General features: G+C 39.7%; 1 protein-coding gene across 2 annotated transcripts in view; it reads right to left on the bottom strand.

Moving 5' to 3' along the window:
• Larp4b (La ribonucleoprotein 4B) overlaps positions 1–18,357 on the bottom strand; it is a 76,233-nt gene that overhangs the window by 11,678 nt on the left and 46,198 nt on the right. For both annotated transcript variants that reach the window (XM_027405069.2, XM_027405070.2), the window contains 8 exons: positions 16,814–16,892; positions 15,001–15,137; positions 13,002–13,105; positions 9,957–10,067; positions 8,945–8,998; positions 8,649–8,858; positions 4,085–4,191; positions 3,583–3,834 (listed from right to left, as the gene is read on the bottom strand). In XM_027405069.2, coding sequence (XP_027260870.1) covers positions 3,583–3,834; positions 4,085–4,191; positions 8,649–8,858; positions 8,945–8,998; positions 9,957–10,067; positions 13,002–13,105; positions 15,001–15,137; positions 16,814–16,892 — 1,054 coding nt within the window. The remainder of the gene's footprint in view (positions 1–3,582; positions 3,835–4,084; positions 4,192–8,648; positions 8,859–8,944; positions 8,999–9,956; positions 10,068–13,001; positions 13,106–15,000; positions 15,138–16,813; positions 16,893–18,357) is intronic.

Genomic DNA, 18,357 nt, shown 5'->3' with positions numbered 1-18,357 from the left:
TTATTAACAAGGGCTGGAAGGACACAGGAATTTACCCTTCAGCTTACACTCTATTTACACTGCGCCTGTTGAACCTAGGAGCTCCGTCCGTGGTCCAGGCTCCCGTCTCTCAAGATTCTAGCCTTTAAGAACTCCAAACATGACTCTTAGGTTTGTAGTTGATATCTGATGTCACTAACTCTGTTACTCAATGCTCCCCCTTTGAGTTCTCAGTCTCCAATAACTGATTTGTTATAAAAATGGCTAGTGTAGCTTTTGTTCTTGACTCCCAGGCCAGTGTTCACTCTACTAAGTCACGGTGCCTGTGGCCTGTCGCACAACCTACCACAGTTCCACAGATATTAGCACCTGCCTGTCTCACAACCTACCACAGCTTCACAGATGCTTATGTCATCACTGAAAACAGGATTTGCAGCTTCCAAATTCTTCAGATTAAACTCTGTAACTGCACTAAAATCAAAGAGATACTTTCCCTCCTCTTCTGCTGTTATCCTTCATAGTTACTAGCTTTTACAAGTGGCAACCCCAAGCAAGCAAACATTTTTACAATACTGAAATGGCTTATAAATGTTTAAGTGAAAAGAAGAGTCATGTTTTTCTCTTTAAAATCTAGAAATGATTAAGCTGGTGGAGAAGACATATCAGAGCAGAGAGAAGCTGAACACCCATCACACCATCAGTCAATGAATACATGAATGACAAGAGAGCCAGGTGACCTTCCTGCTGGTAGAGAGGACATTCCAGTGACCCATACAGAAGACAAAACCAGGCACAATATTCCCAGAGACTGAGTCCAGTGGATGGCAGGTTCCCTCTTTTTAATCCTGTGAGGGTTAAGAGAGTCAAGGAAGTTGTAGATGCTGCTAGAAGTTGACACTTGACATGCAGGAGTGATGTTACCTTCTAACACCAACGCACAAGTGAAATATCAGGCACTGAGGCAGAGGCTGCAGTGAGGTAACCGGAAGACCCAGCAACTATCACTCAGGAGAGTGATTTACCTAAGGCAAACTTTCCCACTGAAAGAAGACACAGTCTAGGACTTAACAGCCACAGAGAAGTCAATGCCTACCACTGAAGCTTTAATGGACTGGCTGACTCACTACCAGTGACTAATATAGCTGGTGTCTATTACAACATGACTACTGAATGGTTTAACAAAGTATTTAAAATGTGTTACTCAAAGTAAAAGATCCTTTTCAGATTATTATTTGTTACCAATGCATCTGGCTATTCAAGAGCTCTGATGGAAATACACAAGATTAATAACATGTCCACAAAAACTAACACAATATGCATTCTGCAGTATGGGTCAAAAAAATAATTTCAACTTTTAGGTTTTACTGTTTAAGAAATATACTTCATAGGGGCTGGGGAGATAGTAAGTCATAAAATGCTTGCTGCCCAAGCATGAAAACTTGACATTGAGGCCTGGAACCCACATTTTTAAAAGCCAGGCACTGGGACTAGGGAGATGCTCAGTTTGTAAACTGCCTGTCACGAAAGCATGAGGACCTGCCTGAGTTTGGATCTCCAGGACACATAAAAGCTAGGTGCAATGGCTGCATCTATAACCCCAGTAAGCACAAGGAATAACAGGTATATAGATCCCTGGAGCTCATTGGCCAGCAAAGTCTGCCAAATTGTCAACTCCAGGTTCACAGAGAGACCCTGTTTCAAAAAAACAAGGTGGAGGGTAATAGAAGGTGGCTGGCATTGTCTCTGGCTTCAACACATGCATTATCCAAACATGTATGTCTGTACACACACGAGGACAGAGAGACGTCACAGACTCTCAAAAATAAGAATGCCAAGTGTGCATGCTTACAATCCTGGTGTTGGGGTACTCACCGGGAAAGGGGAACTCTGGAGGCAACCAGCCAGGTCTAACTGGTGAGCTCCACTTCAATGAGACACTGTCCCCAAAATGGAAGGTAAATGGGACTTAAGAAGCAAGACCCAAAGTTGATAAATGTATACATGTAGCCTGTTTCTCCCACAAACAAAAGGAAACTACATTTCATGGACAACAGTGATCCTTCTGAAAGGCAAAGCCAACTGAACATCTTCTGGAAAGGGCCCGCCACTTCAGGCACTGCTAAAACACCTGTGGTCAATGGGAAGAGGTCAAGACAGCAACATTTACAGAAGTTTGGGCTTCAATGAGCCTCAAGAGCTTTCTGACTGTGACACTTCAATGGCGGAGGAGCTGTTTCATACAGACAGTGAAAAGATGGTTTCTTGAGATAGATCTATGGCTGACCCAGGTCTTACCAGTGGTGTGGATGGACAACAAAAGGCTGAGACTATAACTGGGTGATTAGGCAGCAGCAGGGGGTGAGGGGTCTGGCTCCCAATATGCAAATTCTGAATAAAATAAATAGCAGCATATACTTTGTAAAACAAAGAAAAAGATGCTAGTGTCTTATTCTTGGGCACTGTACGCTCATCCCAATCTTTAGCACCCCAAATCACTCAGCACACTGAAATAAAAACCTGTGTGGTTCACTTTGCTGTGACATCCACTTTATGGTGGTGGTCTAGACCCAAATCTGCTGTAGCCTTTGTTCCGTATGTACCAAGAAAGAGGAATCGGTATTTTGAGTTTCAATTAGTCATTAATCATGCTGTATATTTATGTATTGAAAATTCAGGACCTCCCCCACCCACCCCATTTAAACTTTTCAAAGTAGGTTAAAAGAAGAAACTGAGATAGATAGGCTGAGGTTCTTGCTCAGCATTTGTCAGAGGAAAATCCTGGCAGGCATCTTCATCACACAGCAACTGGCCTAGTCAACACTGGGAAGGGCACAAACTCTGAGACTTTAGAGGAAGTATACACAGCAGAAGGCATCAAGCATGAAAGAAGAAACTGCATTAGAGGTCCCAGAGAGAAGGAAACGGAACCACAGCAGTTTACATTCACAATGTATGGAAAGAACCCTAGGCAAAGACAAGAAACACAAAGACTCTAAGAACTACTTGCCCAAGGATGGAAATAATGTGACCAAAGGCACTTGGTTTCACAACAGCAGCTTTTGTTTATAAATAAGTTTAGAAGAAATGGAATTTAAATGCTGGTTTGTCTGGCTACCAACTATATTCTGCTGCCAGCTCAATCCCACTATATTTTATCTTTGTGGCGCACTAGGCATTGACCCAGGACCTTGTTTATCCCAGGCATGCACTCTACAGCTCAGCCTTCCTCACTACCGGCTGTAAAGAGAGCAAGGAACCTATGAGACACATCCTGGAGGCCACCTCTATCAAGGGCAGCCACCTAGAAAGCCAAGGATAAATGTGAAGGTGAGCCTGCACTGTACAGCTCCTATATACCAGCTGTAGTGTTACAAAAGAAAATGCCATGCTTTTAAGAAAAATAAAAACAAAAACACTGAAGTCTCTGCTGTAAAACTGACTATCCTGAGGAATTAAGGGAAACCTTTGATGTTTACAGCTTCTATTTGATTTTCCTGAATTGCATTAGGATATGATTATAAAACATCTACATTATAATGTAAAATGTTAGTAGTTCATGATAGGTACATAATATCTGCTTGACAAAATATGCAAGTGACTTACCTTCCTCTCCCTAAACCAGGAGAGGATTCAAGACTACTTGGCTCCACACGCCCAGTTCCAATCTCTCTCTTGGCATAAGCTGAAGGGTTTTGTATTCGTGTTCTAGTTTGCCCTGCTTGCCTCGTCTGTGGGCTCCGGACACCATTAATTAATCGATCTGCAGTGAAGTTAAATATTGAAGGACTCTCTAGCAGTCCAGGCCCTCTCTCTGTACTAGGAATCGCATGGCGCAGATGAGACTTACTAGGGTTCCTGCAAATGAGATGTTTGTATATGCTGAGTTATAAAGCAATCAAGGAGTATAGTATGAGCATGCTAATGTGAAATATGTATGTCAAGATCTGCTTCCTACTTAATAAACACACAGTAAAAGTTGTCCCAAAAGCGTTTCAGAAGTTTCATCTGGTGAACATGACTAGTGGTTACACAGATCTCTTATTACAGATAATCTGGAACAGTTCAAACGAAGCAAGTGAGCATTGGAAACACCATTGGAACTTGCCTGCTTCTAGGAGGATATTGTCTGAGTGATGTCAGAGGAGACGCTGCAGGTTTGAAGGTTGGAGATGTAAACCCATTTATAAATCCAGTACTTGGAAATGGAGTTACCTGGATTCATTAACAAAAAACAAGCATGTAAAAACATGAGACACTTCAATTGGATTTACAATTGTATCTTGGGTAAATCAGATCATGTCTTCCTCTTGACAGAGGTGTGAATTCCATGTTATGCTTAAAAATAACTGCATGGTAAGAAAAACTTCCAAGATTATTACTAAAGGTAATGTCTACTGAGCATTCAAGCCATGGCTAGTGCTAAGAACTTTCTCCATACCATCTTAGCTAATCCTTATAATAATCAAAGAGGATACAACCTTATCCCAAATCACATGGGAGCCCTGAATATAGGCATTACCTGATGATGCTTAAATTAAGTTACTACTACTAGTACAACTAACTACCTTTAGTCGGGCAACAAGTGGATGATCCTTTATTCTGAATAACCTTAACAAAATTCAAAGTGCCCAGTTTTAGGAATTCTCATGCACTTATTGCTCCCAACTACACATGTGTTACCCCACAGCCTTTGGCAGGGATTTCTTCTCTCCCTCCACTCCTCCTTCTCCCCCACCACTCTCTCCCTTTCTCCCTCTCTCTTTAGGGTTTACTTTCATGCAGACTACTGTAAGCAGCATCCTATTTTTAGACTGAATTTTTCCAAGTAATTTAAAGTGATAAAGAACATATAAATATAGTAATATAAACTTCAGAAGAAAATTAGAACAGGCCATAAAGACCTTAAAATATCAGCTAAATATACTTTTTAAAAAGTTTAAAAACCACTTAATGGTTTTTAAAATCTTGACACATATAAAAATAAGGTAAAACTCAGTGTGGAGGGCTCAATGGCTCCAATGCATAGGCCTCACCAGTGTTTAACTTTTGGATGCCAGAGGGGATCCTCCCTGAGAGTTATCCTCTATCCTCTGACCTGCACACATTTCTGATCTGTCCTGGCATGTATGCAGCTGGGCATGTGTACGTACACACACACACACACACACACACACACACACACACACACACACACTTTTCAAAAAAAAAAAATCAGTGTTTCTAGGAGTTGTGTTGAATGCTTTTAATCCCAGCACTTAGAGATCTCTGAGTTCAAGGTCAACTTGTTCTACATGTCAAAACAATTCTTACATTCTTACGAAAAAAAAAAAAAAAAAGTGGCTTGGGGTAAAGGTACTTGTTGCACAAGTCTAGTGACCAGAGTTCAATCCCTGGAACCCATGTAAAGGTAGGAGAGAACCAACTCCATTGCTGTTGCCCATTGACACAAAATAATAATAATTACAAGATGGAAGGTTGTGATCACTAACTTTCTTGCCTCTGGGCCATGTGGTTTCAAATATTCTCCAAATAAATGACATTACTTCCAAGCCACTTAGTTGACTGGGGCCTACCAGTCCCTACCTTGAATTTTCACTAAAGGGAAAAGGGTGGGATAACCAAGCAGTTCCCTTCAGCACTAACTGGAAAGCAGAAGCTCTAATTTAAAATGGTATTAGAGCTAGCACATCATTTAACTAAAAATTAAAGTGACAAAAGGAAAACATTTAACACTTGTCAAGGAAGATCCATTCCTTGACAAACTCCACAGTCCATAAAAATTACAGTGCTTAAAAATCTTTCCCAGTTAGATCCCCCATGGAGGGCCTTACCCTCCCTTGGGAGCAGAGGGGGGATGGGGTGCGGGGCTGGTGGGGGATGGGGGAAGAGGGGAAGGAAAAGGGAGGGATTGACATTTGAAGCAAGCTTATTCCTAATTTGAACAACAACAAAAAATCTTTCCCAGTTAAACAAAAGACAGGGGATTAATATCTCAAATATCTGAAGAAATCTAAAATTAAACACCAAATCATCCAGCTAATAAATGGGCTAATGAACTGAACACTCAGTTCTAAAAGGAGTCACAGATACTTAAAAAACACCCAGCAGCCTTGGCCACCAGGGAAATGCAAAAACTGAGATTCTTTCTTACCCTGGTCAGAAGGGCTACCACCAAGATATGAACGAGACAAATGCTGGTGAGGACAGGAGGAAAGAGGAGCTGTAATTAACTACTACAGGGAACACAGATAGAAATCAGTCTGGAGGTCTCTCAAAAAACTTAAAATAGAAGTACCACACGACCCAACTGTATCACTCTTGGATATTACATATTCATGCTTATTGTTGCTCTATTCATAATAGCCAGGAAATGGAACTATCCTATTAAGTGAAGCAAGCCAAACTTAGAAAGATAAAAACCATGTTTTCTTTAATATTGGAAATCTAGATTTGGGGGTGGGTAATAGGTGGGTGCAGGAAAGAGACCATTAGAAGGGAGCTCACAAGAGGAGAAAGGATTTTTAAGAGGGAAAAGGAAATATAACATGCCAACACAAAGCAGGTGAGACAATCTGAGGGAAGGAAGGGAACCAGCCAGAGGGGAGAAAGTGGTGGTAGTGGTGGGGGCAGTGGAGAAGAGGGATTAATGAGAATATAATAGTATAATACGCATACACAGTATAATAAACATGCACCAAACCCCACTGGTTAACTTAAAAATTATGGGGAAAAAATACAACACACTAGAAAAGCCACTTAATTCAGACCAAAGTTTTGGAGACTTTGAATCTAGTAAAATCAGCCAGGTAGTGGTTGCCCACACCTTTAATCCCAACAGAGGCAGGTGGATCTCTGAGTTCAAGACCAGCCTGGTCTACAGAGTGAGTGCCAAGACAGCCAAGGCCATACAAAGAAACCCTGCCTCAAAAAATAAAACAAAACAAAACTGGCAAGACCAAAAGATAGTTTAAATTTGTAATTTCACATAATACATATCTCGGAGAAGGGCTTGGATGGGAGGACCTCAATGTAAATCAACAGGTAGTGGCTGACCTAGGATCCCAAGAGAGGCATCTAGACCAGGAGTATGACAGAGGGTGACAGAGTAACCTTACCCACTGCAGTTTCATGTGGGGAAGAGCACTAACAGCAAGAGGTTAATGGACAGAGTTTCTCTCCAGATCCCTTCTGATGTTTCTGGGAAAGGGAACGCCACAGCCAAGGGCCTATGTTCATAGAAAGTATACTACTTTTAAAGGCAAATTTCTTTCCCATTAGAATTCACTCAGAAGTGACAGGTGTATCTTTTCTTTCTTCTATCAGCCTGTATACCTGTGCAACATAAAGGGTTTCACTGTGCACTCTCTCATTCATCGACACAATGTACTCAACCATATCCACATTGCCTTCCTTCACCTTTTTCCCCTCCTCCCCAGTGGTTCTAGAACTGGGGGGAGGCGAGTTATGGGCCTCATTGAGAACTCCTTTCTAACTCTGCCTAACCTGCACATAGCTAGGCAGCTACCTTTAAAAAATGGGGTGTACTCTCATTTCTTAACTCAAACGTTCTAGATTACTTCCTACAAGATCCAGGCCAAAATCCGTATGTCTAAGGACTCTCATAAGGGCAACTTTACCACCCCTGACCCCAGCCATCTGCTTTATTCAGTAATTAAAGTTGATCTGTGGCAACCTTGGTGCTTTTGCACACACAATCTATCCTCAGAGCTTCCTTTTTTTTTTTTTTTTATCCTTCTCATAAGTTCCCATGAAACATAAAAACCTAAGAGACAACACAGTGGCTCATCAATCCTTGCTGTTATGTTTAATGTTACTTTCTATCTTTATCTATTTTTGGAGTAACAGCTTCTGGTCACAGATATTATCTTCATAGATGAGTATCTAACAGGACCCACATTTTTCAAGTCTGAACCACTGTCTCAAGTTCCCCTTTTCCCACACCTTCACTGCTTGCCTGCCAGGGGTACTCTTTTACCTTTTATTACTTCAAAATCTGACATGAATTCACCTTCCCTTTGTAACCTGGACATCACTTTCAAGGAATTTACCATACAAGGTTGATTTTCTTTTGTCCTGCTTCACTAAATCATTGATTCCAAATCAAAACCTAAGTTTCCTAGCATCTGTAGAGGGAAGCTGGAGAAAAATGGCTGTACTCATTACAAACTTAAGAATTCCAAACAAGATTTTTAACAAAGGCCAGAAATTAATCATGTTATCTAACCCTAAGGTGGGTGTGAAAACAAAAATGGTTTTGTGAGACAGACAGGATGCATCCTACTTTCCTAGACTGTTAGGAATCTACTGATATACCTCTTCCTCTATGACAGAACTCCTCATGTCATGGTCATGTCCCTCTGTTCAGGACACCAGTTACACTCTAGCCTTTATAGCACTGTGTCTCAGAGAAAGGAAATGCCAGGAGGGAGGAAGGCAAGGATCACAGCATTGAAATTTTGCATTACCTAGGACTCTAGGTATTTAATTTAATGCCTAATTAAATTCAAAATTTATACCACAATCACAAGGTTTGGCAACTGTAGGTTCTTATTAGAACAGGATTTTAAACTTTCAAAGTGCCTAGTACAATATCTGAAATATGAATTTCTGTTACATAAGTTTAAAAAAAAAGAAAGAAAGAGGCTTACCAAGGGTGGATCGAGATAACTATGTGTTGTTGACCATGTCTGCGGGGTGATCAGGCCATATAGAGGGAATTGCTGCTGGGGACTATACACTGGAGGTAAGTAAAATGATGTAGCATAACGCTGCTGTGTGTAAAGGTTCATGTCCAGAGGTCTAAATCCATTCTTTGGCAAAAATGTGTTTATCGCTATTGCCTTTGCTTTTATACGAGCCTGTTTGGAGACATTTAAGTTCCAATTAGAACATTTAAGAATGCTGATCAGATAATAAAGAAGCTATAAGCATTAGTCTTGCTTACCTTAATTGGCTTTCCTTGAAAAGTTCTGACTTCTTCTCGAAGGTATTTGTAAGCCTAGGAATAAAATCATCCAAAATACAAATTTGTTAACTTTCTCTACAGCTCAAATAATCATGTATGGTTGACTATAGCTGACAGGATCCTAAAGAGTGATTGATTCCTGACCCTCTTTGAGACAAAGATCCTTAAAAATGCCCTTATTATGGTACCTGCACCCCAAATTATTGTAAAATGTTTAAATGTAATTTTAATAGTATTAATGAATGTACCACATGTACATTCCCAAGATACAAGGTAAGACTCCTGATCTAGAAACAACAACAACAACAAAAAAAACAAAACAAACAACAAAAAAAACCAAAAACTGTCTTCCTCATGTTAATCCCAATTTCAATCTGGGATTGTGTAGTATAGGAAAGGGAATGCTTGAAAGGAAACGATTGAAATATTTGAGCCATTATTACTATGTAGCCCCACGTTCATCTACAAATTTAATAAAGAATAAATCAAGCCCCCACTTCATTCAGAGGCTCCCCAGTTTCATTTATGCTCACCTATACAGATTCACCCAGCAAGCCACAAGGCCACACAGCATGGTGCTTCTTCCCTTTAGCCTTTCAGGTTTTTATATTTTTTCTTCTAACCCTCTGATTATACTACTCAACACTTCATACTTGTTGGTATGTTTCCCCTAACTCTCTAAGAGCACAAAACTTCTCAATACCTTTGAAAGCATCCTGCCACACAATGGATGCCCCTCTTAGGTCATGGGTAGGTTCAAATTTCCCCACTTTGCAATCAAAATTTGTCTCTTCTTTTGAGACCAGATCTGATTTCCTGAGACTGCTTACTCACAATACACTTAAGAAGCACTGTGACATGCTTTCAGTAGTGCTACAAAAATATACCCATGGGTTCCTAGAAGTCAGTTTTCTCTGCACTTAGCCCTTAGCTTCAATGCTGTTCCACTCTGATGGCAAACTATCACAGGCTGGGGGAGGAATGCACTTACCTGCTGTGCATCCGCTTCTGTTTCAAAGGTAATAAACCAATTATCATTATAGGCAAATTCACAGTTTATAAATTTTGGTAAATTATCTCCTTTAAATAGTGCTTCTACTTCCTACAGGAAACAAAAAATTAGAAATCAGTCCCCACTTATGCTACTTTTTGTCCACATCAAATTAGGAGGAAAACTCACTTGCATGCTATGATGCACACCTAACCCCTCTTTCAGAAACACTGCAGGGAGCACCCACAGGATCTCATGCCAGAAAAAGAAATGACTACCAACAGCTTTCCCTACTCACAAGGAACTGGAATTATGAACAGTAGTGGCTGGGGATGTAGCTGGCTTGGAAGCATGCCTTGCCTAGCACACAAAAAGGCCTGGGTTTGATCTCCAATAGCACATCAAGTGAGCATTGTGGTACATGTTTGTAATTCTAGCACTAAGGTGGAAGCAGAACAGTCAAGTTCAGGGTCATCCTCAGCTACATAAAGAGTTCACAGCCATTTGGAGTACATGAATCCTTAACAGAAGAGGATAGAAGAGAGGGAGGGGGAGTACAGGGGAAGGGGAGGGAGAGAAGGGGGGAGGAAAAAAACTTTTTATCAGTAGGTTGACAAATACACAATTTTATTTTAAAAAAATAGCTTGAAAAACACAAATATTAGCTGAACTTTTGTTTCTGGCCAAGTTGAACTAGATTTACAGTCCCAAGTAATACAAGTAAAAAGCAGAAAGATAAAACATATGCTATAAGGCTTTTGGACACCTGCCATCAGCAGGCTAGGACAGCCTTTCCTGAAAGAACATGATCAGAATTGAATGGGCCAACAGTGCTCAGCCTAGGGTTTCCGGGTCATAGGATGGGCAAGTTTCCAGAGCTTTGTGGAGGGTTCTCTCTAGCCACTGGCCAGAAACAAACCGGACAGCCAGAATAGTAAACAGAGAGCAAGTAAAGAGTGTGCCCTATATGAAGGCTGTTCTTCTGAGCCACCTCACAAATGTGCAGAAACCAAACTGGCACAAAGAAATGTCTTGCCTGTGTTTTAGAATGGGCACCTTGCTATTTGGCTCAGAATAGCCTTGGACTCCTGGGCTTAAATAACCCTCCTGTCTTAGTCTTGAGTAGCTGGGACTACATGTGCACACCAAGGATCTTAACTGCACCTCAGAATATTTATTAGAATTCAAAACTATTCAGTACCTAGTGAAGTAATAATCACATAGATAAATAGAAAAGGCTGGGCTATAATGAGAAGATCAATCAGGTTAACCTTTAAGTGAAACAAGTGACAATGTCAGCAGACAAAGACACTAGAATAGTTACTGAATGTCCATTTCAAATGCTCAGAAAGGGGAAGCTTGAGAATGATATATAGAGACACAGAATGATAAAACGTCAAAGCTCTGCCATGGACAGCCTCTAACCAAACTGCTTTAAACTAATGATACAATAGTCCAGGAGCCAGAAAAGCAAAAGAGAAACAAAGGAAAAAACTGACCATTTTTTTTTCCCCAACATAAACAATGCAGATTAGAAGAAAGGAGTGTGTTTAAAATACAGGAAGAGAAAAACTCTACCAATCCAGAAACTTTACCAAGCCAAAACAAAACAAAAAACAAAAACCCTTTAATGAGCTCCAAATCAGGATTCTCCCAAACACACTAAAATGGAAAAAGTGTTTTTTAGCCGGGCGTTGGTGGCGCACACCTTTAATCCCAGCACTCGGGAGGCAGAGACAGGAGGATCTCTGTGAGTTCAAGGCCAGCCTGGTCTCCAGAGCAAGTGCCAGGATAGGCTCCAAAGCTACACAGAGAAACCCTATCTCGAAAAAACAAACAAACAAAAAGTATTTTTTAGTACCACTGTGTATACCACAAGATATCTCACAGTAATCAGGCAAAATGACAAACAGAACCTGACTAAGGCTAGAGACAGGATTGTCCAACCTTCAGACATTGCAACAAAGTGACTTCAATGAAGTTTACAAAACAAACACATACACAAAAACTCATCCTGTTTTAAGTAAGTTTACAATTTTGTGTTAGATTGCATTCCTAGTTATCCCATGCTGCATGCAGCTGCAGGGTTATTGGCTGGACATGACTGACAGCACTAAAAATAGTAAATATTAGGGCCAGTCATGGAGGCACATACCTATAATGCTAGCATTCAAGAGGCTGAGGCAGAAGGATTATGAGTTAAAGGCCAGCCTGGACTACATAATAAGTAAGACCTTGCCTCTATAGCACCAAAACTAAACCAGCCATCCAACCAAAAAAGTTATACCTAAGGAGATAAAAAACAAACCCCAAGGCCAAACAAACAAGAACAACAGAAGCAAACAAAACAAATTGTGAAATGATATTGCTATATCATATTCCCTCCCCACCCATTACTCTTATTTCTTAATTAATACATATTTAAACCCATTTCACTTTGTAATTTCTAACTACTGAAATATACAGACCCTATTCTCTTTTTAAATTTAAATATATGGAGGAATCCTGAAGCCAAAAGACATGACAAGTCATTCTTCACACTATAATTATTATTGTGTACATCCTGGAAAAAGTTGTTCCTGTGAGTATTTATTCTCAAATGGCCCTATCAAAAACATATGGAATACATATATAAATAGATACTTTTATGATAAAGCGGGAAACTTGGTGGATTCCATGGCAGGGGAGGGTGACCCAGGAGGAGGGACAAAAATGCCAGGCAGACAGAGCTTAAGAAGTCATATTAGAAAGAGAAGGGAGGGGGGAAGCAATGAGAAGAGGTAAAGAGACACAGAGACAGAGGACAGAAGAGAAGAGTGGAACAGGAAAAGTCCTGTCTGCCCCTAGGGGAAAGAAGAGTGGGAGAGAGCAAAAGAGAGCATAAGTCTTTCTTTTAAAGGGATACTGCTGAGTGCATTCTGCCAGGTGACAGGAGCAGGCAACCATAATGCCTGAATCCTTACAGATGCCACAAAAACAAAACAAACAAACAAACAAAAAACCCTCAGGAAAATGTCAAGTACCACAAGTAGAGGAATGACTTACTTCCACAGGGGTAGATTCAGATATTTCACGCAGTATTACTATGCACCGGTTTTGATTTGGCCTTACTTTCTCTCCTTTCTCGTCCACTTGGACTAAAGGTAAAGCTGTGAAGAGAAAAAGCAAACAAATGGTAAAATACACGTTATATGATAGTCCAATGGGATGTGGACTATCACCAAGCATACATTACATGATGCTCCAACAGAATGTGGGCACTCATTACCAAACACACCAGAGAAATTTGTACACGTGGCAAACTACTGACATGTTCAAAACCAACATAAACTACCAAACCCATCTTGTATGTTGAATTTTCAAAATGAAGGAACATGTAACTCTAAAAGGTCCTGCAAGAGCTACCAAATATACACACAATGAGGTGGTGGCTGTAGAGCAAATAGATCAAACAGATACTAAAAGCACTAGACATAGGATTAATGGTTTTCTCCTTCTTACAGTAAAATTTGACAGTTTTGGTCAGTGGCATTGGGGTATGATACCTAAGAATAATCCAACAGACTTACTGTAGTAGAGTATAGACAACCAAATTGCTGGTCTTTTAAACTAGATCAGATGGAATCAAAACCAGCTATACTCCCCAAGTCTGTATTCTAAATGGGAATACTGAAAAGTAAATTATTGCCTTGGGAAATTCATATAATACTTCAAGTTCCTACCGAAAATTATGCTCACCAGGTCTTTAGCTTTTTGTACAAAGATAGAAAAATGAAAATTTTTATTTGTGACTAGAAAATCCAACTAAAAAGGCTGGCAAAACGGCTATTACTTAAGGTGCTCAAACTCATTGAAAATCAATTCCAAATGTTGTCCTGACCTCCATGTGGCACATATATGTCCCACCCCCATGATATATTTTTTAAAAATGTCTTTTAAATTCAATTAAGGAAGATATCAATATTTTAATATTACTGTTAAGTCCAATGCACACAAGAAAAATTTTGAAATGACTGTCTCATCAATGCATAGGGACAGGACAACATAAGACACACATTGACAAAAAAAAAAAAAAAAAGTTGCTTGGTGAGAGAAATAAGACTTTCAGACATAGCAATGTCTAATCATCCAAACGTTCGCAAGCAATATGGATGTGCTAGTCTATGTGGCACCCTGTGTACCACATTCTCTGTGAAGAATCCACTACAGCTGTACCACATATGCATCAGTTCCAAGGAAGGGAACAGGAAAAAAAATTGTAGCTTAAGTACAGAAAATGAATTTTTATAATGAAAAAGTCTGATTTAAAAGGAAATTGACACATCATAGTGTGGAAAGCATCACAAGGCCAGCAAAGCGTTGGGTGGAGCAGTAACTATCCTTAGCCTTATTGTTGTGATGTTTCACGCATGTAACCATGTGTCAAAACTAACTGGCTATAACCTTGACACATAGCACTTTATGCCAATCACATCTATGGTAAGGTAATTTTCTCTCTTTTAAGAAAATAAACAAACTAGAAAAGGTGCTTAATTATGTCAAGTAGGATACAAATAAAAAACAATTTTGACACAAAAAATAACACTTTAGAGACTTGTATTTCTGAAGTGCCTGTGGGCTTTCTATGGAGTATTTAATTATTAACGTTATGTGTCAAATTTACAAGAAACAGCTTCACTTACAATAGCTAAGGAAAATAATCACAAGATTTCAACAAAACTTAAGCAACTAGTTGGAAAGAAGCCCCTTTAGTAGCTAAACAAATATATTTTACTTCATAAGTCATTATTTATTTTGGCTTTCACTAATTCAGCAGCTGTCTTTAAAATAAAATCTCTAATGAAAAGTTTCCTCTTCTCTTTAAATTAGCCCATAATTTAGTTGAAGCTTCAATCATTGGTTCAGTCAGTGCTCCTATTATAGAGAGCTGGTCAGAAAACAAAGGAGGCCATAAGTATTTAATTTACCCCTAAGTCTTCTAGTGAAAAGGCAGTTCATAAGACAAATAATGTGAAGACAATCTTTTCACCTTAAATCTACTTACATCTTAGCACTTCAACAATCAAATCCACATCAGTACTGAGTTTCTTGATATGGTCAAGGTTAGCTACCGTTGTAATTGGCACATACTGATCACTATCCATCTGGGATATAAGATACATGTCGCTAGCAAGATTCTCCCTGTTGAAAGAAAACAAATTCTTTCTAACTGATATTTCTTTACAAGAAGTTTTACCACAGGCATGAATGTTGTGTGGGACAGCTCGAGAGTTGAGTCTAAAACTCAATCTGATATTTGCTCACTTGATGCAATCAAAATTAGCCAGTGGATTCTTTTAAAATGCCAGATGGTGGAGGTACATGCCTTCAATCCCTGAACTTGGGAGGCAGAGACAGGCAGATCTTTGTGAGGTTGAGGCCAGACTGATCTACAGAGAGAGTTCCAGGACAGGCTCCAAAGCTACAAAGAATCCCTGTCTTGAAAAACAAAACAAAGAAAAAAGCAGTTATAACCAGGCATGGTGTATATGCCTTTAATCCCAGCACTCAGGAAGCGGGTGTGGATGAATCTCTCTTAGTTGGAGGCCAGCCTGGTCTGCAGAGCAAATTCCAGTGCAGTCAGAGCTACAGAGAAACAACAACAACAAAAAGATGCAATTATAGCTCATCTTTGTTCTGGACAGTATTTGAGTAATTAAAAATGAACTTTTTTTTTCAATAAGGAAATCCAGCTAACTGAATAAAAAAGCTACAAGAAATATAAAAGGCCAGGAGAAAGTCAGCATCCCATAAAATCTGGACACGCGTTAGAGGAACTGCAGATTGGCTCTGGTATCTAGGCAGCCAAAGCCAACAAGAAGGAAACAGGATCAGCATCGTCACCAGGGCAGAAGGTACATCACACCATCAGCACTCAGGACAAGATGCACTACTTCCTGGCATTTGGGCCAAAGATAATGTTTCCTTAAATTCTCAAAAAAGTCTGTGTGTAAAATAATACACAAAGTCTCAAAACACCACAAAACTAACTAAAATTCAGTAATGGGATTCACAGGCCCTTTTTTACATACTGTGTCTCTCAGTGAAGGACAAACAGTCAAGAGTTCAGTCAAAGAGACTAACTCACTTGAGAGGAAACTGCTTATCCCTTATCTCACATGGCAACACTTATAGCTATGGGAGAGCTACACCAACACCAGGGTTTGTGAATGAATGGCAGAGAACAGGGCTTTGACACAAGATCTTTCATTTTTACACCATTACCATTTGCTAAAACTCAGAATTGTGCTAAGTTGTGATGAGAGGTAGGAGAACGGAGGCCCAGGCATTGTTCCATCTTCTTAAACATGCTCTCTTGTCATTTTGGGACCTTCGTGAGATGGGGTGGTGTCCTCAGAACTACGAGGGACTTCATTTGTGGCCACTTACTTCATACTCAACCACATCCACATGTATGCTAACTTAAAGGTTGATCACTAACTTAAAAGTTGGACTACAGTTTTCAACAACAACAAAATGTCATTTAAAAGAAAAAAGGCCATGTACCTAAATGTGAGTACTTTATAAATAAAACAGCCCACTAAAGTAGTGTTTCGGCTATTTATCTGAAGGCCTAATGGCAGACTGATTTATGACATATTGTGCATATGTAGGAATCCACAGTGAAACAGAAGTCCAGACAATCACCAAAATGGATCTGAGGCAAACTCTTGGGGATTACTGGCCTAAGTTCTCTACAGCACTTCTGAGGAATAGTCATTTATAAACATACTACCATGAAAACTCACATTTGTAGCCAAGAAACTATGTACAATACAAGAGATACTAGGCATTAGAAAAATTACTAACAGCCTTACCTAGATAAGCAGAATTCCAACGTTTTTTTAAGTACTTCCCGAGGGTCTTCCTGGCTTTCTGGTTGAGACTCATTTCCTCCTATATAGAAGTAATGAACAACTCAGAAAAAAAATAGCTTAAAATTTACCAAACAAGTAATTTAGTACAGCACTCCAGTGTTTTTGTCTGCATATATGCACAATAATATGAAAAGTGCTATTTTACCTGCTAGAAAAAAAGTAAACATGCAAAACAAAACAAAAAGTTGAGAAAACAATGACTAAATTTCATTAACGAAGTTTAGCAGTTCACAAAGGATTTTTCAGGTAACAGACAAGAACACTGACTGACTCTAAATAACAGTACAATCTAAAGGAAAGATTCAGAATGAAGAAAGGCAAAAAAAAACAAGCAAAAACAGATGGAAACAAAGAAAAGCAAAGACTAGAGATATTGACACGCAGGCCGTTTAGATGAAATTCTATGGGAGAACTTTAAATTTCCCTTTCAATTTCCAGCTAAAGGGACAAGTTAGAAACCATCTTATTAAAGAGTCCTCATGAGAGGACATTAAATCAGATTCTCAGACTCAAAAGCTCTTTCTATATACAAAGGAAACAGCTTAGTAAAGATATTTGGTGGCAGTGTAGGTTGTTTGTGTGTATGGGGTCACAGACATCAGCAGGAGATGAAGTGGCCTCTGGCAGAGTCAAGTCAAGTCTGGGCTGAAGGCTTAGCACCCTTAGCACTCAGGACACCTAATGAACTAGTCTTTAATATCACAGAGATGAAAGGATTGGAGTACTAAAGAGTGTTCCTACATAAGTCAGCCAAGCAAACACAAAAGACACTTGTATTCTAAAAGTCAAGGTTAAAGACCATGAAAAAGCAATGACAAAGAAGGAGAATTTAGAATAGACAGTTCACAACAGTGTTATATGTACTAAACTTTCATAAAATCCATCTTCACTACCAAAAAGAAACTAATCTTGAAAGTGAAAACATGACCTGTCAACCCCTGATCTGGAGACTTGCCCTAGTTATCTCATTTAAACTCACATTCCATTCCCCATATTGAAGAGGTATTTACTTATTACAGGAACTGCAAATTCAGTCTAAATGAAATAAGGCCCCTGCTCTCAAGAGGCCAGCATTCTATTGAGAGAGGCAGACAATGGACAGCTAAAGGAGCCACTGCCAGCATAATGAGACTGAAGTGACCCAGAGGAAAATAGCCTGGGCAAGGGGCCAGAGCAGCATGGTGTTGCCCCACATGGAAGGTGCCATCTGAACCAATGGAGGAAAGAGGAAATGAAGTTCTAGGCAGAGGCCCTGAGAGGCAGAGTCAACAGACACTAAAGAGGCTGCTAAAACTGAGGAGTGGTGGAACTCAGGAAAAAAAAAAAAAAAAGGCAAATAATGTATGAGTCAGATCAAGGAGGCTATTTGAAATTTAATTTGAATGTGACTGGGAACCAATTTGGGGGTGACATTTTGGAAAGATCACCATGGCACAGACAGTCACAGCAATATAATTAAGAGGCTAACACAATCACTGAGGGCA

This window comes from Cricetulus griseus, chromosome 3 (genome assembly GCF_003668045.3).
Source record: "Cricetulus griseus strain 17A/GY chromosome 3, alternate assembly CriGri-PICRH-1.0, whole genome shotgun sequence".
Classification (NCBI taxonomy): domain Eukaryota; kingdom Metazoa; phylum Chordata; class Mammalia; order Rodentia; family Cricetidae; genus Cricetulus; species Cricetulus griseus.
This window is presented reverse-complemented; position numbering and strand designations above follow the sequence as displayed.